This window comes from Sugiyamaella lignohabitans, chromosome A (genome assembly GCF_001640025.1).
Source record: "Sugiyamaella lignohabitans strain CBS 10342 chromosome A, complete sequence".
NCBI classification, from domain to species: domain Eukaryota; kingdom Fungi; phylum Ascomycota; class Dipodascomycetes; order Dipodascales; family Trichomonascaceae; genus Sugiyamaella; species Sugiyamaella lignohabitans.
Window position 1 is genome coordinate 5,835,746 of NC_031672.1, and position 23,806 is coordinate 5,859,551.

General features: G+C 51.1%; 4 protein-coding genes across 4 annotated transcripts; 2 read left to right on the forward strand and 2 right to left on the reverse strand.

The window, feature by feature from the left end:
- Window positions 1-1,257: 1,257 nt before the first annotated feature.
- On the reverse strand, window positions 1,258-3,561 carry SOK1 (Sok1p; the record flags this gene model as incomplete). Its single annotated transcript, XM_018878844.1, has 1 exon — window positions 1,258-3,561. The coding sequence occupies one exon, from the start codon at window positions 3,559-3,561 to the stop codon at window positions 1,258-1,260; it is 2,304 nt and encodes a 767-aa protein (XP_018736107.1).
- An 11,474-nt stretch (window positions 3,562-15,035) lies between these two features.
- AUR1 (inositol phosphorylceramide synthase) lies at window positions 15,036-16,658 on the forward strand (the record flags this gene model as incomplete). Its single annotated transcript, XM_018878846.1, has 1 exon — window positions 15,036-16,658. The coding sequence occupies one exon, from the start codon at window positions 15,036-15,038 to the stop codon at window positions 16,656-16,658; it is 1,623 nt and encodes a 540-aa protein (XP_018736108.1).
- Window positions 16,659-18,937: 2,279 nt separating this feature from the next.
- YIA6 (Yia6p) lies at window positions 18,938-20,014 on the forward strand (the record flags this gene model as incomplete). The annotated part of the gene is made up of 1 exon (XM_018878847.1): window positions 18,938-20,014. One exon carries the CDS (start codon window positions 18,938-18,940, stop codon window positions 20,012-20,014), a length of 1,077 nt encoding a protein of 358 aa, XP_018736109.1.
- A 195-nt stretch (window positions 20,015-20,209) lies between these two features.
- On the reverse strand, window positions 20,210-23,548 carry AWJ20_1932 (beta-galactosidase; the record flags this gene model as incomplete). The annotated part of the gene is made up of 1 exon (XM_018878848.1): window positions 20,210-23,548. The coding sequence occupies one exon, from the start codon at window positions 23,546-23,548 to the stop codon at window positions 20,210-20,212; it is 3,339 nt and encodes a 1,112-aa protein (XP_018736110.1).
- Window positions 23,549-23,806: the final 258 nt, after the last annotated feature.

Consider the following 23,806-nt stretch of genomic DNA (forward strand, 5'->3'; position numbering starts at 1 on the left):
GCCGACCAAGACACCCAATTGATCTCGCCAACCCCCATCCCAACATCCCAAAAAATCCAACCATGATCCGCGACAACTCCTGCGAAGCAGGAGCAACCAGGGTCTGGGGCGGAGCCCCAGCCGCCAGAGGCATCAGACAACGGCCATAAGCATGAACCCACGCGTCAACCATGATGGAATCATAGCTATTCTAGAGAACAAGATTTAAATCTAGTAAGATTGAATGTTTGTTAAACATGTTGTGCATATGTGTAAAGTATATCTCAAATCCTATGTGTTGTAAAAGTACTGGTTCCATGAACACCAGTGGAGGCTGGGGTGGGACTGCAGATATTTGCAGGTACCCTAAACTAACGGACCTGGTAGTATTAGGCTATTTATTAATTTATGGCAGGTTGATTTAAAAAGAAGTAAATAGGAAACTAATTGAGAAAGACCATAGATAATTAACGTGCCCTGCAATAGCCCGAAAGTATATCAGTTACGCTATCTTATATGATGGCCGTTTTCAAACAGGCACATTGTATGGTAACAGGGGGTATCAGTTTTGAATAGATACCAGAAAGAGCAAGTTATCACATCATCTTTAGTCTATTTGAGGGTAATTATTTAAAAGTGTATACTTATGTGGAAACTTCGATATAATATCTGTTCAAGTGGTAAATCAGTTTAGTAGATATTATATCTTGGTAATAAACATGGCTGGCTAATTATTATTTACCCTTTTAAGGGCATATAGGCATAAGAGGTACAAGAAATGAAGGCATAAAGGCATAAAGGCATAAAGGCATAGGGGCATAATGGTATAAAGACATAAGGCATAAGGCATAATAGGTATAAATGGGCATAACGAGGTGAGTTGGATGTCAGACGAGTTACCATAGTGACAGGGACAAGGTTATTAACCTTCATTCCATGGTTCACCAAAGGTAATTAGCACCAAAATCCAACTAAACTAAAACCGTAATGAAGTCACAGTAGTTTAATCTTTGTTGAGAATTTTGTCAGGATTTTTTTTGTAGTGGGATTTTCGCAGTTAGACATTTGCGGTGGCAGAGAGGGTTTTTTTTTAATGCAATTTCATTCTTCCTAAGGATGCTATATATAAATAATGATAATAAAAATAATAAGACAAGACACTATAGTATATAGAAAAATGTCCAAATTAAATAATGTTAATAAAAAATTGTAACAGTCGTTGAATTATCGTGAAAGGTAAAGGTGGGGGGTCGTTTGCTTTGGTCATGTACAATTGGATTAACAGGTGGATGGTTGTCTCATTCTGCTGCTGCTGATAGTCTGAACAGCGTCAGAATTGGCGTCGGTTCGCGTGACCATTTCAACCGAATCGTCGAGGCCGTCGTCGTTACTGTTCGAAGATGTTCCACTGAGTAATAGTGCAGAGGCAGTGGCGGCAGAAAGCTCCTTCTCCTCGCTAAGAGCGAGGTAGGCTGAGTAGTACTTGCCGAAAACACCCCAGTGGAACTTGACCAAGACAAGGATTCTGTCGGCAAGAGAAATAGTCTCTTTAGAAACAGGACCCTCGGGAATGGGGTTACCAGCAAGACCATTACTGATGACAGTGCTGTCAAGACCGCTAATGGCACACAAACCACTGCAGATACCACTGAACAGATTAGTCATGGTCTTGTTCTCCAACAGTTTATAAACTTCAGAACGAGGTTGAAGATGTTTAGACAGCCAGCCAGAACACAGACTGACAAGACGTTGACAAGGAACAGTGACATTCTTCTTGTGGACAGTCTCTTCAATGCGCTTAGCAAACTCCAAGGACAAAGACTGGGTGTTCTTAGTCCACTTGGCATTGCCGGAAGAGTCGCTAATAATGGCGATAATATCCTGTTTGAGTTTGTTAATAGCTTGAGGAGAAAGGGCTTGAGCAGACAGCTGTCGAGCCTCGGGCGACTTTAAGCTGGCAATCTCGGCCGACATGACTTGTTGATATAAACTGATAGCCAAATGAATACACACGACTTTTCGCACTTCGGCTCTAAAACCAGCCAATCTGTACAAATCAAAGCCAAAAGTCGATGGGAACTCGCTGACCATATCATCTGAAGCACAAGACAGCAGCTTAAGGAAGCCATAGACAAAGGCACCACGATTGGCATCGGCCAAAGTGCTAGACACTTGAGCCATGGCAGCACTGGAAGCCTGAGCAGTCTGGAACTTGGCATGTGCAGACTTGTACCAGACAAGACTATCAGTGAAATCAATCTTGCCCTTTGCAGTGATTTGGTTGTAGTATTCCTGTTCGAACTCAATAGCCGATTCCACTAACATTGGTCGTAAAGTGCGGATTTGATGGTTGGCAACGTCGAGTTTCATGGCTTCTAAAATAGCAAACACCATTCTAAGACCTTCTACCAAGCGTTTAGGAGACTTGGTAGAAATGCCTAATTCGATGCGAGAAACCATTTGGTCGACCCAAGAGTCTCTCATAGGAGCACAATGGGCCTTGAAAACAGACGACAGCCACTTGGCAAGACCAAGGAAATCCAAGGCACTATGACGAACTTGTTGAATAAGAAGATCAGGATCCAGTACCGAGTCGACATATGATCGATTATGAACAGGAAGTAGTGATAACAGGATTTCTCGTAAAGTGCTGAATAACAGAACAAGTTTAGGAGAGCTGTCCGACTTGCCAGAAACAAGATCCTGACAGTCGAGAACAATGGAATCCCAGTACTTTTCAGCCATCATCTTCTTACGCTTTCCACGCTCGCCATCCAGATTAGGACGGAACTGCAGCTGAGGATCGAACACAATATCATGACGAAGCTGGGGGTTCTTGAAGATTTCCTGTAAATCGATTTCTCTTAGTGATACCGAATTGACTGGTGGAGGTTGAACCCATGGGGTCGTGGTATTATGCTTGGCGGGAGATGAACTAGACGACATATCAGGCGATGGAGATGACGAAGTGGGTAATGATATTGATGATGTGTTAGAGGTGGAGGTGGAGATAGGACCGATGGAAGAACCAACGGCTGTGGTGAGATTTGGTGTAGATATGCTTTGATGAGAATGAATATGTAGTTTTTGTTGAGCCACGACTTGGGATTGATTGAAAGTCAGCTTCTTTCTGGATCGTCTTGAGCCGATGGTACAGTCGGTAGGAAGCGAGCTATCTTTGCGTTTATGAACCTTGTTAGATTCGTAGAGCAGGTTGGGTAGCGACCTTGAGCGACCGCGATGGCTGTGACGCTTATTGGGTTGAAGAGGAAGTTGCAGCGACTGAGGACGCTTGTTAGAAGTGGTGGTGGGAATGGTTGAAGCGGAAGCTGCGACTATGGTTGGTTGTAAAGGAGCAAGCTGGTCTTTAGGGTCGACAGAGTCCCATGAAGATGTACTTGATGAAGACGACGAAGACGAAACTGAAGATGATACAGTCGAAGAAGACGATGGTGATGATGAACTGGGAGCTCCAGAGCCAGCAGATGTAGTGGCAGTAGCAGGAGTGGTGGAAGTGACGACGGGTTGACTGGCGTCTAAAGGATCAGTGTCCATAGTGGAACTAGCATAAATGGGCGACATTGCACAACAACGATTCTACCAAGATATACGACAAGACTGAACTGTCCGTGTATAATAAAGTAAGTTATTGTATTAAGGTCGAGATTGTGGTGGCAGTTATTATAATCGAACCCACAAAACAAACTCAAACTCTAGCCAATATTATTAAAATAAGAGGATTAGATCGATCGAAATTAAAATAATCGAACAGCAGGCCTAAATATCCCAATCAAAAATAGTGTCCAAAAAATAAAAGCTTGCCAAACAAATAATAGACCAGGTGGAAGAGGTTTGTTAAAGAAAGTGCTGCGGTAACCAAGTGAACAGTACAGCAGTTGTAGTAGTAGTCGTAGTACGAGCAGTAGTAATAGCTAGGATAAATAAGGGGGAACAGGCACAAACGGCGACAAAAATCTGGAAGTGGAACAAATAAAGAACAATAAAAAAAAAAAACACTAACGAAACAGAGACCCGAATCGATAACAATATATAAAAAAATCCAACACCAAGAAAAAATTTAAAAAATGCCAAACTAGTTTTCAAGGCCCTATATTGTGGTATATGTATTCTATTAATACCAAGAGGGCATTTTTTTTGTCATTTTTTTAATAATTCATACAGTTTACACAATTGCTTTTGCCGGTTTCCTTTTAGTAAATGGTTTCTTTTTTGGGAAGTCAGAACAGCGTTGCTTTTTCTTTCTTTTCTGAAGTACCGACTGGTGTGCGAACAAAATTGGATTAGTGTTATGTGAGGGCGCAGAAATTGCTTTTTTCCCGCCGAGGCGGATCCAAAAAGAAAGCGCCATATGTACACCTCAACGTTTTTTTTTATTTTTATTTTAGTGTTTTCGCGGAGAAGAAGATACGAGCCTTGGGGCCCTACTGGGGGGACGGGGTGTGCCTCCGGCGGCTGGGGCTCCGCCCCAGACCCTGGTTGCTCCTGCTTCGCAGGAGAGATACCGAGCACCCCCCAACAACGACTCGAGCGCAGCGAGAGGAGCAGCCAGGGTCTGGGGCGGAGCCCCAGCCGCCGGAGGTAGCCCCCCTACCCCGTGGTGCTGGCTAGGGTCAACCTTAACAGGGATGGCGAACCATAGACCTGGGAGCTGGCTGGAAGCCCTATACGGCAGAAAACATGCCTGATTCGGCCGGGCCAGATCACAGTCGAACCCTGGCGATGGTTGGCGGGCGAGACCAGGCCCCCGGGCCTGGCAATCCGCGGGATGGCTGCCGCCGACGGATAAACTGGCCGGGAGGACATGCCTCCGGCGGCTGGGGCTCTGCCCCAGACCCCGTGGCTCCTCTCGCTGCGCTCGAGTCGGTTGCGTAGACGGGCCCAGGCCGCTCCGCGAAGCGGAGCACTACCAGGTCTGGGGTGGAGCCCCAGCCGCCGGAAGCAGACCGGCTCCCGTGCGGGTCTAGCAAGGGGTGGTGCTGCGGTGGATGTTGCAGTCAGGGGCCCGTCCGTGGCACGAAGAGGGCATTGCGAATGGGGGCAGCACCCCCGACCCGAACCAAGCGCTTTTCAGGCTAGCAGCAGTAGCAGCGGGAGCAGTAGTGGAAGCGCTAGCAGCGGCACTAGCGGTTTCTCCTGCCCCGCTAGGACGGTCTAGGAAAGTCACTGCCGGCCGGAGTAGGACGGATCAGCCAGCAGCACAGCAGCAGCAGCAGCCGGCGCTTGGTGCTGGTGCGGACGGGCTCTCGTAAGCTCGCAGCTGGCTAGGGCGTGCCGTAGCGCCAGGCTAGCGTACTTGCGGAGCAGCACAGTGCCGAGGGAATAACAAAGTCCATCCATCCATCCCTAGCGACCTGGCTACGAGCGGGTTTACGTTTAACCCAACGCCAACCCGAAACCACCGTCACCATAAACCAACCAACCAACCAACCAGACCCGAACCCCGGCCAAACTAACTCGACTCAGCACCCCAGACCCGGACGATGACTCTTGACTCCTGCCCACCAGCCCGCACCGCATCGCAGCCTTCGCCGGCCTGATAGCAGCCAGCCAATGCACGATGCCGCTCACCACAGCGCACGGTCCTCCCCCCGGCGAGGTGCCACGCTGCCTCCGGCGGCTGGGGCTCCGCCCCAGACCCCGCTGCTCCTCTCGCTGCGCTCGAGTCGTTCCCACCGGCCGGCCCCACCCTCTCCTGCGAAGCAGGAGCAACCAGGGTCTGGGGCGGAGCCCCAGCCGCCGGAGGCAGCGAGGGTCCCCCCTGCAACCGCGGCTGCATGCCTGGGTATCGGGCACTAACGAGTTGGAGCCAGGTGCAGCACACTGTTTGGACGATTTGCCGACTCCTGCATATAAACTAATTAAATAATCGATGTCAACGGTAGCCTTTGTGGGTTAGCTCATCGACAGGCCGCCAGCCGGATGAGGCTAGCGCTGTAACTGGCGCTAGCATCGAACCTGCGGATCGGCGCGGGCCCGGTGTCGGTGCCAGATCCAGGTCACAGCGGTGGTTTGCCTGCCGACATCGCCATCTGGTCTTGCTATGCCATACCATACCACACCATACCAATTGGCCTCTAGCGTGTTCTCGTAGTCCGCTTCGCTCACCTACCCACCCATCCCCCCCTCTCTCTCGCCTCATCTCCCCCACTCCCCACTTGCCTTTCTACACCACCATCATCGTCATCACAAATACTACCCCCACTACACAGCAACCAACCGACCCCACTCCACAACACCTCGGCGACGAGCCCGTCGTCCACACCATCAGCCCACAGGGCCCTACCAAGGGGGCTGGCTGCATCTGTCGTCGGTCAGCAGAAGAATGTTCTATGTAAGATGGGCTCGTGGCTAGCTGCACCGGAGCCATCGATCGGGCCCGGAGAATCGAGCTCGAGGGAGGGGGGCTGCCTCCGGCGGCTGGGGCTCCGCCCCAGACCCTGGTTGCTCCTGCTTCGCAGGAGATGGCCGAGCCCGTCCGTCGTCGACACGAACCACCAACCAACCCCAGCAAACGACTCGAGCGCAGCGAGAGGAGCAACCAGGGTCTGGGGCGGAGCCCCAGCCGCCGGAGGCACACCTCGGGAGAAGGTTCAAGGGGGGATATTAATAGAAAAGCAGCTGGCAGTGGATCTGAGACAGCGTCGCACCAGATGGCGAGATCAGGCCAGGCGATCCAGCCGAGCGATGGTCGATGCTGCTGCTGCTTTCTGCGTAAACAAACAAACAAACAAGCCCCCCTGGTGCCTCCGGCGGCTGGGGCTGCGCCCCAGACCCCACTGCTCCTCTCGCTGCGCTCGAGTCGTTAGCGTCGACGGCCCCCAGCCGCTCCGCGAAGCGGAGCACAACCAGGGTCTGGGGCGGAGCCCCAGCCGCCGGAGGCAGCGTGGCCACCCCGCCAGTGACCACAGTGGGAGCACTGACCAGCTGATTGGCACGATCAGCCAAACCTTAGTAGGCGAGCGACGGGCTAGGGCCCCTCCTGGGGAGCTAAAGTTGGCGCCGGCAGGCAGGTGAGAAAGTAAGGTTAAGTTTGATCGAGTTAAGTTTAGCGCGATCAGGTGGCACGGAAATGCGCGCCAACGACGCGAGCACCGCCTGCTGGCTATCTTCAGAAGCAGCAGCAACAGCAGCAGCAGACGCTGCCAGTTGCTTGATCTTCGGCAGCTTGTTTTAGGCCGGAGATTGGCCGGACTGGCGGAATCAGCAGCAGCGACGTCGACGACGCTCGACCACGCTAGCACGCTCAAGCTCTAGCGTCTCTTAATCACTCACCAGTCAGCCAGCGTCCAATTGTTTACGTCGCAACACCGACCCCCAACAACCAGGGCCCCTCGACGCCCGACTCGAGCGAAGCGAGAGGAGCCACGGGGTCTGGGGCAGAGCCCCAGCCGCCGGAGGTAGTCCCCCCTCCCTCCTCCCAGCGAAATGGCACCGCGGTTCGCATGTGAAGAATGTGGTGGTCAGACAAAGAAGAGCAGGGTCCGGTAAACAAACAAGCGGAGCAGCAGGGCGTCTGTCGCAGATGGCAGCAGCAGCAGCAGCGGGAGCTGTTTGCGGAGACCAGAAATGAGATCACTTACAATAGGCCCGCCTGACTGCGGAGCCCGAACCATGCCAGATTAGCGGTTGGCGCTAGTGGGCTTTGTCCTGACCGCATCCGTGCTCAGCTGCTAGCTCGTACCCATATTCTGTCTAGCGCAGCCGCCCGCCAGCTGGCCCATCACCAATTTCCCCTTTCGGCGCCTCCTCCTGGTTCTCACCACAGAACAATAGCCCACCCACCTGTCTCAGGGGAGGCCCTGCCCTGGGGGATCGGGAGTCTGCCTCCGGCGGCTGGGGCTCTGCCCCAGACCCCGTGGCTCCTCTCGCTTCGCTCGAGTCGGGTTTAGGGGGGTGCTGGGTGCTGCCTCCGGCGGCTGGGGCTCCGCCCCAGACCCTGGCTGCTCCTCTCGCTGCGCTCGAGTCGTTGCGTTGCCGGTCCCAGTTCCCAACTCCTGCGAAGCAGGAGCAACCAGGGTCTGGGGCGGAGCCCCAGCCGCCGGAGGCAGCACCCCGTCCCCCCAGCCGGGCTCAGCTGTCAGGGGAGAGAGGCCACAGCACAGACGCAGCGATCGCAAACTCTGTCGAACCTTGGCAGCAGGGCGGAGGCGGCTGCCATGCACGAAGGGGCCACTAAAAGTGGGTACAAGCGCGCAGTGACGCAGCGTCCACAAACAGCAGGTGACAGGCCCGGCACGGGCCGGCAGGGGGGGCCATGCTTGCCTCCGGCGGCTGGGGCTCTGCCCCAGACGCCGTTGCTCCTCTCGCTGCGCTCGAGTCGGTCCTCCCCCCACCCCACACCAACTCCTGCGAAGCAGGAGCAACCAGGGTCTGGGGCGGAGCCCCAGCCGCCGGAGGCAGCACCCATCCCCCCCTTGTTTGTTTGTTTGTGTTTGGGGCGCGAGAGGTGGGCGGATTGTTCCCCGCTCTGCAAGCCGCTGGTCTGGGACAGGCTGGGTTATCAGAGTTCACGACAAACTCTATTTTAATTAACCGGACAGCTGGTGTGCCAGACGAGAGCCCAGCCAGTGACGTTGGTGAACTCATTTAAAGTTCAGACGACGGCGATTATCCCGATAAGGCAGCCAGTGCACTCTCCCTTCCACAGCAATCAGGAAACGGTAGCCAGTCAATTCGGGTGGTGCTGGCTCACGGGGTCGTCGCTGTTTCGGGGACGGGGGCGTGCCTCCGGCGGCTGGGGCTCCGCCCCAGACCCTGGTTGCTCCTCTCGCTGCGCTCGAGTCGGGCGTCGGCGGTGCCAGCTGCTTGGGGGGGACGGAGTCTGTTGGGTGGCCCAGTTCCGGACGGGGCTTGGGCTTGGGCTTGGGCTTGATCTGCCGTTGAGGGCGACGCTGATGCTCGTACATTGACTCATCTGCCCCTGGTCCACTGCCGCTGCTGCTGTTCCTGCCGATGCTGCTGCTCCTGCTGCAGTTGACTGATCTGACCGCCGCCTGCTGCTTCCTTCCCTGCCTGATCTGACGCAGCTGCCCAATCCGACCCTGCTTTCTGCCTTGCGTTGCCTGCCTGCTCCCTGATCTGATCTGATCTGATCTGATCCCAGCCGATCCAACCCTCCCGCCGGGCCACCATCGCCAGCATCGCCGCCAGCCAGATCGCAATCGCACCCACCCAAATCAGGCATAATTCCACCCACCGTCCCTGACTGGCCCGATAACAAACCAAACCCCCTCCCCCTGGTGGCATTCCCCCTACCCGCTCCGCGAAGCGGAGCACAACCAGGGTCTGGGGCGGAGCCCCAGCCGCCGGAGGCACACCCCGGTCCCCCGCCAGTGCCTCCGGCGGCCGGGCTCCGCCCGGACCCGTGGCTCCTCTCGCTTCGCTCGAGTCGGGGCTTGGACCCTGGCCGCAGCGGTTGCGGGAAGGAGTCCGAGGGGTGAGGGAGGGAGATCTGGCAGCAGCAGCAGCGACAGGCTTGTTTTGCAGCCAAAAGCAACGATCGGATGCAAGCAGGCCTCCAAAAAGAAACCAAAAGCCAAGGCCCTTTAAACCGCCCAGATTTTATGCACTGCAGCCGTTTCAAATGAGCTGCCCCTCTTCAGGCATTGATCTCCCTCTGCTGCTACTGCCTGCTGATATTCAACTCCGCTGCCATTGGCGCTCACCCGCACCTCCTCCGGCGGCCTGGTCGGGTGGATGGGACCTGCCTCCGGCGGCTGGGGCTCTGCCCCAGACCCCGTGGCTCCTCTCGCTGCGCTCGAGTCGGTCCGTCGAAGGTCCCAGCTCGAGCTGCCGTCTCCTGCGAAGCAGGAGCAACCAGGGTCTGGGGCGGAGCCCCAGCCGCCGGAGGCGCACACCCCTGTCCCCCCAGCCAGTCCCAAAACGAAATCCGTGGGTACGAGGAGAGCCCGGAGACATGGGGAGGCGGTCGAGGCCCTGGTGGGTAGTCCGCCGAATGTGGATGGGGGCTGTTGAACGCCTGGTGGATTGAATTGCTCACCGACGGGTATAATCAGAGTGCATAAGAGGCAGGTACCAGCAGCGGTGGCACCGGCGGGTCTAACGGTCGCCAGCAGGTCCGGTTAATTAGGTCAGCAGCCTGGATGGCCTTCAGAGTTCCAGATCGCTCCGGATTGATTGGCCTGCGTTGGCCCAATGGAGCGTCGGATCCATCTGCTGCTGCTGCCGCTACTGCTGCCGCCCAGCCGCTGATGCTGATGCTGCTGCCTGGACGAGCACGGACGGATCCAGTCCAACGGTAGCAGCCGGTGCCCTGGCCATTCGCCCGTATCCAGACACAGAGCCCCGCTGGCGCCGCCTGCCGCAACCGCAACCGAAACCGAGCTGCCCCTCGCCCGTTCGGTCCTACAACCACGCACCCCTCCTTCCCTCCTCACCCGCAGCATCACCCCCTATCAACCAAGACCTGCTCACCTGGCAACGGCCCCTCCCCCTCCCCCGCCTCGCCCGCTCGTGTGAGGTCCCACACACGCATCCGTCCACCCGCAGCTGCTGCACCTTCCCAACGGCTCGACATCCTGAACCAGCAGGAGCAACAGTGCCTTGGTGGAAGGGGCCACTTCGGGGTCCGAGCCTGCCTCCGGCGGCTGGGGCTTCGCCCCAGACCCCGTGGCTCCTCTCGCTTCGCTCGAGTCGGGCGTAGGGCCGCCCCCTGTTACTGGGTTTTTAGTTCCCCGTTCGCTGGCTTGGCTGCCACGCGACCCTCACCCCGACGCTCGACTCGAGCGAAGCGAGAGGAGCCACGGGGTCTGGGGCGAAGCCCCAGCCGCCGGAGGCACATCTCCCGTCAAAAAAAATATTTTTTTTTCCCTGCCGACAGAGTCACACGCCTGACCCCTCTCGATAGCAACGGTCGGGTGTGTGAGTGTGACAGGGAGGGGGAGGGGGAGACCGTTGGCGACGTTGAAACGTCGACGTTGCATCTGGCATGCAGATGCATATACACCCATCGCATCTATCAAAAAATTTTGTGCATGACACACATCCACTGAGACCCCAGAGCATGCACGTCACACTTGCTCCGCCGCTGCTGGAACTGCTTCTCTGGGTGCGAATACGGCCGGGAATACGCTGGCTTGGCTTGGGGACAGGGGTGCTGCCTCCGGCGGCTGGGGCTCCGCCCCAGACCCTGGTTGTGCTCGCTTCGCGAGCGGCGTGGGCCTCCTGTGTTTTCTGTAAAGTGTCTGTAGTCAGTTCGAACCCGGGCTACACGCCGCTCGCGAAGCGAGCACAACCAGGGTCTGGGGCGGAGCCCCAGCCGCCGGAGGCACACCCCCGTCCGCAGTGTATGGAGCCTGTTTAAGGTTCAGATTGGAGGGTGTGCATGAGGCTAGCGGGATTTTAGATTTAATATTTGTTGTTTGTTGATGGACAGGGTTATGGGATTTTGGGTTTTCATTTGTATTTTATTTTTTGGGATGGTGGTTGTGGTGGTTGTGGTGGTGTTTAGAGCGCGGTTGCCAACTCTAACGGATTTAGGAACCGTATTGATTCCGTTGCTGATACATACCTAACCGAGAGGCACGATGCCAACCTAGTGTAAACCTTGTCTAAGGTTTGTCTAGTTTTGGTCTCATGTGAACAGCCAACTTTGTTTATTTATTTTTTTGCCGGTCTAACCACGATCTGGATTATAGTTTAGACAGATCGTAGCGTAAGGTCACAGTCCGATTCAGCAAGTGCTACGTCTCCAGAGCTACTACTACTGCTGCTAAGCTGTAGCACCTGCTGCTCAACTGGAGCTACAGTTAGCTACACAGTACAAAAATCAGAATTAGCTATAGCAGTTGCAGAATAAAATATTACAGGGTGTTAGAACTACAGCTACAACTACAGCTACAACTACAGCTACAACTGCCGATATCAGAACTACAGCTGCCGATATCAGAGCTAAAGTTACAGAATCAGAATTAAGCTCGACAGCTACGAAAACGACAGGACCACTCACTCCCGCTCGCTCTCCGCTCTGGGCAGTTACTCTGTACAGCCAGTCTTGCACAATTACAGCTCGACTGTACAGGCACTTGCTGCTCTCATGCACGACATGTACCACATGTACCAATTGTAATAAGATTATAAGATTATAAGATTTATCCTTTTGTACATATTTAAACATATATTGGATATATTTATACTTAGTTCGACACTAGACTGGGCAGATGGATACACCCAGACAAGGACAGCAGCAGCACTTGCTCTCAATTTAGGTTTTAGCCAGATCCATACTGATCTTTGTGGGCTGGGCATGGCATGGCAGCCATGGCATCGCACCCGGCATCTGGCATGATCAGACATGGCATCAGACATCTCAGTCCCGTAATGTCATGTCATGCCATGTCTGTCTGTACACCGTCAGCAGACATGGACATGGACGTGGACCGCAAAGTAGAGTTAGCGATTGTCAAGTGCATCTTCGGAGGCCTCACCTGACAATCATGTTTTAATATCTAATTCTTGTTCATTAATTTATCATTTAACATTTCGCTTTATTATTAGTATAATGATTTTCTTCTTACCTGTACTATACATAGTGTTACCATTATGCTCATGCTACGCATTCAACTTTACTGCTCTTGACATTGCACTAGATTGTATCCGGAACATTGACCACCAATTTTATTACTTCATTCCTGCTGAATACAGTACGTTTACTGTCGCTAATGTGTCAGGCTATTATTTTAACGAAACTATATACAGACAGCTATATCCCTGTTTGATGAGTTTAGCTGAGCATATGGTACCAGGAGTCTCGTTTGATGGTTATGAGATGCGAGGAAGGTTGTTAATGTCTGGGGTCATTGATGAGAATTTAACAGCTCGTGACTTAGTTGACGGCGGGATGGACACCTATCCGGCTCGACCTGACACAACTATGAATAGTACTGGGCAGTATCAAGTACCTACAATGACGCCTGATCTCTTATACCAAAATACTTACGATACATATATTAAGGCAGGATCATGGAATAACTATTATTGATCATTTGTGGACAAAATTACTCGTTTCTACAGAAACAGCGTAATACAATGTCTGGCTTATTGATCTTAAACAGTTGAGTGCAGTATCTAAGTGTCATCTTGGACATGCATGCCTAAGACTAGCGGCACCAGAAGTGCAATCGTGAAAATCATAGGTTGTTGTTTATTTTAAAATGAAATGATGAATGATAAATTAACAGATTATACATCATGTGAATAGGGCTGGTGTGAACCGTGCAGATGTGACTGAATGGTGATGCTGACGACGTTGATGACGCCAGTATCTGAAAGCGGCACCACCAGCTGCGCCGCCGGCTGTTGGTTGCTAACTGTAAATTAATTAATTTTATTAATAATAATTGCGGCACCATCAACAAATTAATAATCACCTCGCGACCAACCTAATCCACCCCCTGTCGGGGTCTGCCTCCGGCGGCTGGGGCTCCGCCCCAGACCCTGGTTGTGCTCCGCTTCGCGGAGCGGGCTCGGACCGTCGACGGAGACCGACTCGAGCGCAGCGAGAGGAGCAGCGGGGTCTGGGGCGGAGCCCCAGCCGCCGGAGGCAAGACCCCCCCTCCCCCTGGCGGGGGTCAGTCGGCTGAGGGGGGGCTGCGGCTGGTTGGGAGGAATGCGGGAGGGGGAGAGGAGAGAGGGGAGAGGGGAGTAATGTACATAAAACCAGGAACGGACATTGGGAGTTTGAGTGGTGGTGGTTAGAGTGGTTAGAGATGCAGTTAGAGGGGTTAGAGTGGTAGATACAGTGGTAGTTAGAGTGGCAGTTACAGTGGATAAAGTGACAGTAGTTGTAGGGGTATTTTCGTAGAGTTGTCGTTGTAGTACTGGAGCCGTACTTGCAGTAGTGGTAGCGGGAGCTGCTAGAAGAGTGAGAGCGGTGTTTGTAGTGGTAACGGTAGTTAGTGGTTGTGTTAGTGGTTATGGTTGTAGCGGTAGCGGTGTGGTGGTTGTAGATTCGTTATCTTATTTTTTGATGTATTTTTTATGTATTTTTTGTTTATCTTTTTTTCCGACTTTAGCACGTCGCTGTCCGCCATTAGGGATCTGTGTGCAGGAAAAACTGTCGGGAAAAGTATTTTTTAGACTCCGGCTGCTGCGGATCATACAAAACTTACTAACAGCACGCACTGCCGACACAAGGCCCAACGCAAGAACCAGAAAATAAATCTTATTACACCAGTGGATTTATTTCGCCTTTTATTATTTCATCCCGTGTTGTCCAGTATCCGTCTGTCTGTGCTACCAAGTGCTCCCCCTTCTTTTTTTTTGGGCGCTCCCTGGTTTGCTAGACTTTTTGTACGTGTCAATCGTACCATCTTACCCTGTCGTCAAATTCCTGTAATCGGGCTTGTCTGTTTGTTTGCGTGACGAACCAGTTGAAATTATTTATTATCAAAAGGTTAAAAATCAAATCGTACCATCTCACGCGATCTCTACCACTGTCAGGGTTTCGGTTTGGTATTAGAAGTTAGTTAGTCAGAAGTCTGTGAGTTTGTTGGAGTGTTTCGATCTCTCCGTTCCGGCAGCTGTGATTATTTTTCTCTGGTGCGACCGTTTGAAGATCATACACCACACCACACCACACACACGACACACGAAATAGGTTATTGCCGGTTCAGAGCTCGATATTGTGCTACGGTTGGTTTAACGATTCGAAAACTGTGATATTTGTTAGCAGCAGTCTGATTAACGAGTTGACAAAGGGTTCATCGAAACGAGATACTGATAGCGAAAGAGGCAAAGACGCCAGTAAAAAGCTAGTAGAAAGTCTAGAGGTTTACAAAGAACGAACTTGTAGAGTCAGTGAGAAGCTTGTCGACACGAAAAATATCGGCTCTAGCTCATTATCTCACTGATATTATCAGATCATCGAAAGTGAATCGAATCATCGAATCATCGAAATAACGAATCATCGAATCATCGAAATAACGACCATCGAATCATCAAAATAACGAATCAATAAACAAAAACGAATCGCTAGATCGTATCATCGAAACCAAATCACACTTGTTGTCACAGCCATGGCATCGATATTTGCCAGAGTCAAGGAGTTCTTCCTGGCTGATGCCATTCCTGGGAACACCCTCCCTCAGCTAGAAACTTCGTTAGACCCTCGTGTCACGTTTAATAGACTCAAAAATCACAAATGGACCAGGGGCGATTTACAGTATATCCCCATGGCCGTTGTCATGTTATTCTGTTTCATTATTGATTCTGATCCTCCCCTATTTTTCAGGTTATCCATTGCTCTTTTACTGACTATTGCCGTAATAATTCCTGCCACATCTCAGTTCTGGTTCCCTTTTCTTCCTATTGGAACCTGGCTCGTACTGTTTTATTCCTGTCGATTTATTCCTCCTGCTTGGAGACCTTCGATCTGTGTAAGACTGCTGCCTGCTTTAGAAACTATTTTCTATGGCGGTAATTTGAGTGAGGTTTTAGCATCGTCTAAAAACTCTGTACTCGATGTTCTGGCTTGGCTGCCTTATGGACTGATCCATTTCGGTGCTCCTTTTGTCGTGTCCATTATCTGCTTCTTGTTTGGACCTCCTTCCATGTTGAGAGTATGGGCATTTGCGTTTGGCTGGATGAACATCATTGGTGTCAGTATTCAAATCCTATTTCCTACTGCTCCTCCATGGTACAAAATCGACCATGGCCTGGATCCTGCCAACTATTCTATGCCCGGTAGTGCTGGTGGGTTGGCCCGTATCGACAAGCTACTTGGATTAAATCTGTATACCGGTACTTTTGGCGCTTCCCCACAGGTGTTTGGCGCATTCCCATCACTGCACTCGGGATGTGCCACTATCGAGGTACTGTTTCTCAGTCACATGTTCCCCAGCCTGACTCCGTTCTTTTTTCTCTATGAAATGTGGATCTGGTGGTCGACTATGTACCTGACCCACCACTATTTCATTGATCTTGTAGGAGGTGCTGCCCTTTCATTCACAGTCTTTTACGCCTGTAAGATGACTTGTTTGCCCAGAATGCTTCCTGGTAAGTTGTCTCGTTGGTCGTATGACTATGTTGAGATTGGGATTGCCAAACTTCCTGCTAAACTACGAAAATCCATCGATGACGGCGAGTTTATTGAGCTGCCTCCTCTTGACACTGTACGAGCAGCTGCTGTTCACGATATTGCCGACGAGCTTGAGTACCATTCTCCACAATTATCATCACCTGTCCCTCATCGACCAGGTCTGTTTAACCAAGGACCAGGACGTAGAAGTCCTCAAAGCCCTCGATTCGCCAGCAACGGATTCTCCACCATCAGCCCTACCGGTGCGTCTGGAGCTAGTAATCACGGACCCGTCAGCAGCAACGGCGGCAGTCTCAGCGGTATAGCCGGGCGTGCTATCCCTGATTTATATCACAACCATCACAAAACCAGCAGCTACCAGTTCTTTGAAGGCGATCTACGAGCCACCTCGGCGTCGTCTCCTGTATCTGCTATTCGCCAGGATTACGGCGACATTCCCACTGCGGTCAACTCATCCGGGCCCAGCAGCGCCAGCATCAGCACCAGCGGCAGCACTATAGTACACAACGGCCGGTCCACGACGCCGTCTCCTAAAGCCGACGACTCGATCCTGTCCAACATCTTCGCTGCCAGGACAATCTCGCCCGTTCACCGAGACTAATACTTCCCACGATGAAAAAATGCTGTATACCACCACACTCTCCTCCAGTTGCATCTCCACTATTTTATTCTCTCTAATTGCATATGGCCACATTTCGCATGTCAGTCGTGCACTCGCGACTGATCTAATTCTAATACTATACTACCCTAACTTAATGTCTAATACTGTTACATGTGTTTCTGTTGCGGGCCTGCCTCCGGCGGCTGGGGCTCCGCCCCAGACCCTGGTTGCTCCTCTCGCTCCGCTCGAGTCGGGCGTGGGGATTGTGGCAGTTGAGATCAGTCGACGCCCGACTCGAGCGAAGCGAGAGGAGCAACCAGGGTCTGGGGCGGAGCCCCAGCCGCCGGAGGCAGACCCCCACCCGGAAGAGTGAATAGCAATAAATAAGAGATAAATAAATACAGGGCCCACGTTAGGGGGTGGTGTTGGCGACCACGCGGTCGACGACCGAGTCGAGGTCCGGGTAGGCTTCTTTGATTTGCGAGGCCAGGATGTCGCGGAAGTCGCGCATGGCGCGCATTTTGCCGTTGATGTACTGGTTCTGTTTCGCCAGCAGTTCTACGAACTCACGGGTGTAGACGTCCGGGTTGCGTCCGTTTTCGATGTACCTGGCTGTTAGTTTGGGTTGCTCTTTGTTTGTGAAATGAGATGATTGCATTGACCAGCTGGTGACTGTGCCATGGCTGGTGGACATGAGAGATGACAGCTGGCAGGAGTAGACCTGCCGAAGAAGGAAGAAGGGGATGTGGCCGAGGGGAGGGTGTGACTTACTCTATTACGTCCAGGGGGACTTTATGAGGCAGGTCATAGGAAGAGGCATTGAGCTCGTCCATCTGCTTGACGAGGAAGTTCATCTGCTCGATCAGGCCGTCTTTGGACTCGGGAGTGGCCTGGAAGTCGTGGACCATGATCCCGAGCTCGATCTGGGTCTGAATGATTTTTTGAAGCTGGCCTCGCACCGCCGTTAGCGAGTCGTTGCCGTTAGTCATCATTGCAATTGTGAGAGCAACTACGATCACGAGAAGTCGGTATTTTCAATTTTTATTACCTTTCAGTCGACGTTGATTTTAAACTTCATGAACATTGAAGGTCGAGTCGAGTCCGTGAAGCGGCTGTTTGTCGATTACCGCCTCGTGCCACGCGGCTATGTACATCATTCATCCATCGGTCTACCTATTTACTTTCACCTCTTTTTAACCCGTTTATAACAGAAACAAAAATTGTGAGATATCTTGTTTCGTAGCTATTCTTTCGACCAGCGTTGTTTAATACCGTTTGAAATAATTACTGGTGAAAACAAGTGGTCAAATTGAACTGAACAGCCCGCTAGAATCGCTTCCTCCTGCTGTTCTGCAGCCAATTATATTCCTGCGGCTAACAGCGGATTATCAATCTATGATAAGCGTCAGCTTTGGGCATCAACATCGCAGACCTGCTGGGCTTATATCAACAGACATATATAGACACAAGAACATCTAGAACCCCTTTTGTTTGAACGGTTGTAACTGGCATTTGTGTACTTTTAATAATTTTTACCGGGTTCCTACTTTCTGGGCTATAAAAGAGAATCTGGGTATCAAATATAATATTTTCGTCAAGCAAGTTGCTCTCGGTTGAATTTTCGGCACCGAGGTTGACATAGTGAAATTTTCTTCGGTTTGTGGACAATATCATTCATCAGTGGTCTGTGGCATAGCAACTATAACTGATTTGTGATTCAGGTCTGACTTTTAAGTGGTGAATTATCTTCTCTTGATATTTAAGACAGTTTAGATCATCAGTGGGTAGTAGTGATACTAGTCCTGTGAAGACCTCACGTTTTAAAGGATTTAGAACACACAACAGGATTGGGGTGTTTATTATTATCAGTTCAGGGCTTGAGTAAATTTCAGCAGGTCGTAATAGTTTAAATAGTCCATCGGGTACTGGGTTTTCAGCTGGACCTTAAGATCTCTGGAGGGTCACTTAACGACCCCACTTACCCCCACTCGGACTGGATTACCTTTCTGCCGATATATCAGACAATTGACTGGAGATTTGACAGGATTATTGTCCAGATAAAACTGATTTGAGAACTGATAGGGTTTCTGACAGGATCACTGACAGGATCACCGACCTGATAACTGACCTGATAGCTGACAGGATACTGATATAGGTTGACAGACAGAAAAAGACCAGAAAACTGGTCATAATCATTATACCACATCTGTCGTCTGTGCTACGGCCAGAAGACTGCGAATTCATAAACACTGGCAGCTTATGACACAACAACACAGAACATGTCAGACGAGGATGGAATTATAGAAGTCAATACCCATCGGGTAGTATGGCACGAACGTCCTCTTCTCAACCTTACTGATGATCATATAAATGCTATATCTGGAGCGATAGCTGGTGTGACTTCTGGAGTCGCAGTATGTCCACTGGATGTCGCCAAAACAAGACTACAAGCACAGGGAGGATTCTCGGCACTTCAACGTAGTCGAGATCCTACGGTGCGAGTGGTGACAAAATACTCTGGACTCCTAGGAACTGTGTCTACGATATTTAAAGATGAAGGTGTGAGAGGCCTATATAGAGGCTTGACTCCGATAATTATAGGATACATTCCTACCTGGACCATCTATTTCATGCTGTACGAGAAAACTAAACGAAACATCACCCCCTATTTATCCAACTATCCAACCCTGGCTCATATTGCATCTGCTATCACCGGTGGAGCCACGTCCACACTGGTGACAAATCCAATCTGGGTGGTTAAAACGAGACTCATGTCTCAGAACCAGTCCACCTCATGGCATTATAAATCTACCTGGGACGCCGTTTCGACTATGTATCGGACCGAAGGTATTTCAGTATTCTACTCAGGTCTTGGTCCAGCATTATTAGGACTGTGTCACGTCGCAATTCAGTTCCCACTTTATGAGAAATTCAAGCAGCTGTTCACAGCTGAGAAAGTCTACGGACCCATAACCGAGCTCGCTGAACACATGCCTGCCGACAGCATCACGGACGACGCCAAAGCGGTTGCTGCTGACAGCATGGGCATCCTCCTCGCATCATCACTGTCCAAAGTCATAGCATCGTCAATCACATACCCGCACGAAGTGATTCGAACGCGGAACCAGATCCAAAACTACACAGCCGGGGGCGTACCCCAGCGAAACATCAAATACCATGGCATCGTGCACACCGCCAAAACTATTTTCGTCGAAGAAGGCTGGCGGGCCTTCTACGCCGGTCTTGGAACCAACATGTTCCGAGCAGTCCCCTCGAGCGCCGTGACCCTACTCACTTACGAAATCGTCTCAGGCTACCTACGGCGGGCCCGCGACAAAGTAGATAGACAGACTTAATAACGATTTGCATTGACCCCTCTCTGCCTCCGGCGGCTGGGGCTCCGCCCCAGACCCTGGTTGCTCCTGCTTCGCAGGAGTTGGCTGGGACCGTCGACGTCCGACTCGAGCGAAGCGAGAGGAGCAACCAGGGTCTGGGGCGGAGCCCCAGCCGCCGGAGGCAGTGCCCGTTCAGAAAATCAGAGATGTATTGCGCTAGCTAATGATGAGACGGACGCGGTGTGTGGCTTTGGAGAGGTTGAGTTTGTGCTGGTCTAGGACTCCGGGGCCACAGGAGGCGCTGCCGATGCCGTGGACGGCGAAGTCGACTCGGAAGTTGTTACGTCGTAGAGCGGGGTCCAGTTGGTAGGGGTGGCCGGCCTTTTCGAGTTGGAGGGGCGTCCAGGGTTGGACACTGAAGTTTATGAGGTCGCCAGGGGTCGAGGAGAGGGCTACTGCTGAGACGGAGGTGGCAGGAGAAGAGAGTGAGAGGGAAGACAGTTGGTTCGAGACGGAGTTGGAGTTGGCAAGGAGTTGGACCCATCGGACTTGAGACCGGTTTCCGTTTTCTTGAGGCACTTCGTAGCTGTAGAAGAGACTTTCGCTGTCGGCTTCGTGGACCCCGATTTTGCCCATGTTCGTGTCGGGGTACGACTCGACGTCAAGACCGGCCCATCTGACAGTGCTCAGGGCATCATCAAGCACAAAGTCGAGTCCAATTCGTGGAACAGTTTCGGCATACGGACCTTTGGGAGTCAGGTCAGCGGTGGTATCGATTTCCAGTGCGCTTCCGTCGCTGTTGTGACTGAACGTGTAGGTCAGTTTGGTGTCAATTCCCCAGTTGACAACAGCTGGGGATATCCAGGTGTGTATATTAACTTTGACAAGCTTGCCTTGTTCTTCCTGTTCGACTGAAACAGAGTCGACAGACTCGTGCAAATGGTTGACGTGATAATCCCGCCAGCGCCAGGCCCAGTCACCAAGATCGTTATCAGTGGGTGCTCGCCAGAATCCTAGAGTGGGTCCCTCTTTAATCTGCTGCTTGCCATTAACGGAAATATTGAACTTGCCAGTAGCTTTACTGACAATGATCTTCGCGACTTCAGAGGTGATCTGGTACGAGGCCAATGTTTCAGTTACGGAAAAGGCGGAGGGTTTAGGCTCAGAATTCCAGTCTTTAGCAGTTCCTGAACCTACTAACTTGTGCTGACCATGGGCAATCTCGTAACCAGCTTCGGCCCATGGAGTGGCCTTAGTATTATGAGCAGTGGCCGTGATGATAACCTCGCTGTTTTGAAATTGGCTGTTGGTTTGTGTATCAATAGAGATTTGGTACTCGGCAGACTGTCCAGGAGGAATACGACCACCAATTTCCAACTTCTTTTCGAAGATTATTTGCTTGGCATAGGACTTGGCTTCAGGAGGTCCATTTGGAATAAGCTCGGCAACCACTTGAATGTAAACGTTATCAGACAGATCAATATGATCGTTCAAATTCTTCACAAAGATGGAAATATCTTTGGAGCTGGTTTCGGCAAATGTAAATGCCACTGGCTGGATAATGTGTTTATACTGATAAAGACCGGGGGTTGGCTCATGTTCAGAGTCACACAGCCCATCCATTACAAAGGTACCATCATGAACAGGCTCTTCGAAATCCCCTCCATAGGCATAATAAAATTCGTCTTCTTTGCCAGGGACTGGCTTACGAAGTCCATGATTTGCCCATTCCCAGATACAGCCACCTAACAAACGAGGATGTTTATAGAACAAGTCCTGATAATCCTTGAGCGCTCCTGGTCCATTTCCCATGGCATGACCATACTCACAGAGCATAAACGGTTTTCCCTCTCTTTTTGGCTCTTCGTCCACATACCAATGGGGTGAGTACATTCGACTGTACACATCCACATAGTGAGCTTCGTTGTTGCCATTGTCTTGTTCGTAGTGAACAGGCTGAGAGAAATTTTCGTGGAGCCATTCACACATAGCCACATGATTCTCACCAAAGAATGCTTCGTTACCTAAAGACCACATAATCACCGAGGGATGGTTCTTGTCTCTATTGGCGAGCTGCTTTACTCTGTCTAAATAAGCTTCTCTCCAAAGCGGGTTATCTGATGTGAAATCTTCATGTTTACGAGAGAAACTGGGATCTGTTCTTGGCAACTGCCTGTCTTCCTTGACATGATTGTAGTTAATATCACGCAATGCATCGGTGAAAGCAAATCCGTGGCATTCCAAGTCGGCCTCGTCAATGATATAGAAACCCCACACATCGGCCCAATGTACAAGCGAAGGATGAGATGGGTAGTGTGAACAACGAATGGTGTTGATATTGTGCCTTTTCATGAGTCTCAAATCATGTTTCACATCCTCTTCAGAAACAGCTCGGCCCTTGACACTATTATCGTCATGACGATTAACTCCACGAAGCAGAATAGGGTTGTTATTAACAAGAAACTGGCCTCCCTTGATTTCAATCGTACGAATACCAAGATGGGTGTCAATTTTTTGAAGAACAGACGATGAGTCCGATGACCTTAGTACAAGTTGTACCTCGTACAGATAGGGCGATTCGGCGCTCCACAATTGAGGATCCAACACATCCAAACTGAAGTTCACGGCTTTTATTGCTGGAGAACCGTCTTTTTCAACCGAACGTGAAATTTTGCTCACCTGGCTAGCAATTGACTTGCCGTCTGCATACACATCAACTTGAAGAGACGAATCCGTGGTTGCCAAGACCGATGTAGACACCGACACCTTGGCCCGCTTAGAATGATATCTGGGAACATCACCCGAGTCATTATCAGTGACTGATACCGTCTCAAACCGAAAGTCTTCGATATGGCCACGGTTATCATAGGATATAACGTTGACATCACGAAATATACCCGAAATCCACCATTGGTCCTGGTCTTCAATGTACGAACCATCACACCATTGAACCACTACAACAACCAGGTCGTTGTCACCCTGGTCCAAAGTCAAATGTGACACGTCAAACTCAGCAGGATTACGGCTTCCTTGAGCATAACCTACAAAATGGCCATTTAGAAACACAAAATAGCCACTGTCTACGCCATCAAACCGCAAGCGATGTTTTTGCACATTATTGGTACCTTTTACACTGAACTTGGTGCGGTACACTCCAGTAGGATTCTCAGAGGGTACATAAGGTGGGTTCATAGGAATTGGATACATGATATTGGTATACTGGGGATTTCCAAATCCCTGGAGCTGCCAATGGCCTGGTACTGCAATTTCGGACCAGTTGTTCTTGGACTTAGGTACAATGATACCTCCATTATCGGCGGCACCACCTCCAATTCCTCGTCCATACACCGATTGGAACTCCGAATCTACTGCCTCAAATGCAGATAACAGGCTTTCATGGTACAAAAAATCCCAAGCACCGTTCAAAAGCCTCGAGTCTTCAGGAATATAGTAGCTCCGAGGAGGAAGCTTGTTAACCTGGAAGATTTTAGGATTCTCAATATAACCCAGTAGTTCCGATACGGAAGGAGCGGAAGAAGAAGCTGATGGAGCCATTGTTGATTCACTGAAAGGACTGAATGAAAGAGAAAAACGTATAAACTCCTCGACCTTGGGCTGTCACAAACTTTAAATAAGCCCGTGCACCGCTGTTCCCATATACAAATATATATATATAGACGTGCTACCTGCAATCAATATGCACCGCCTGGAACCCCCACATGAAGATCGGTACCACCCTTGCATATATGCTCTGCACGATAGCGGTGAGGACCGAGATTAACTCCGTTAGAATCCTGACTAGCGGGGTGGATA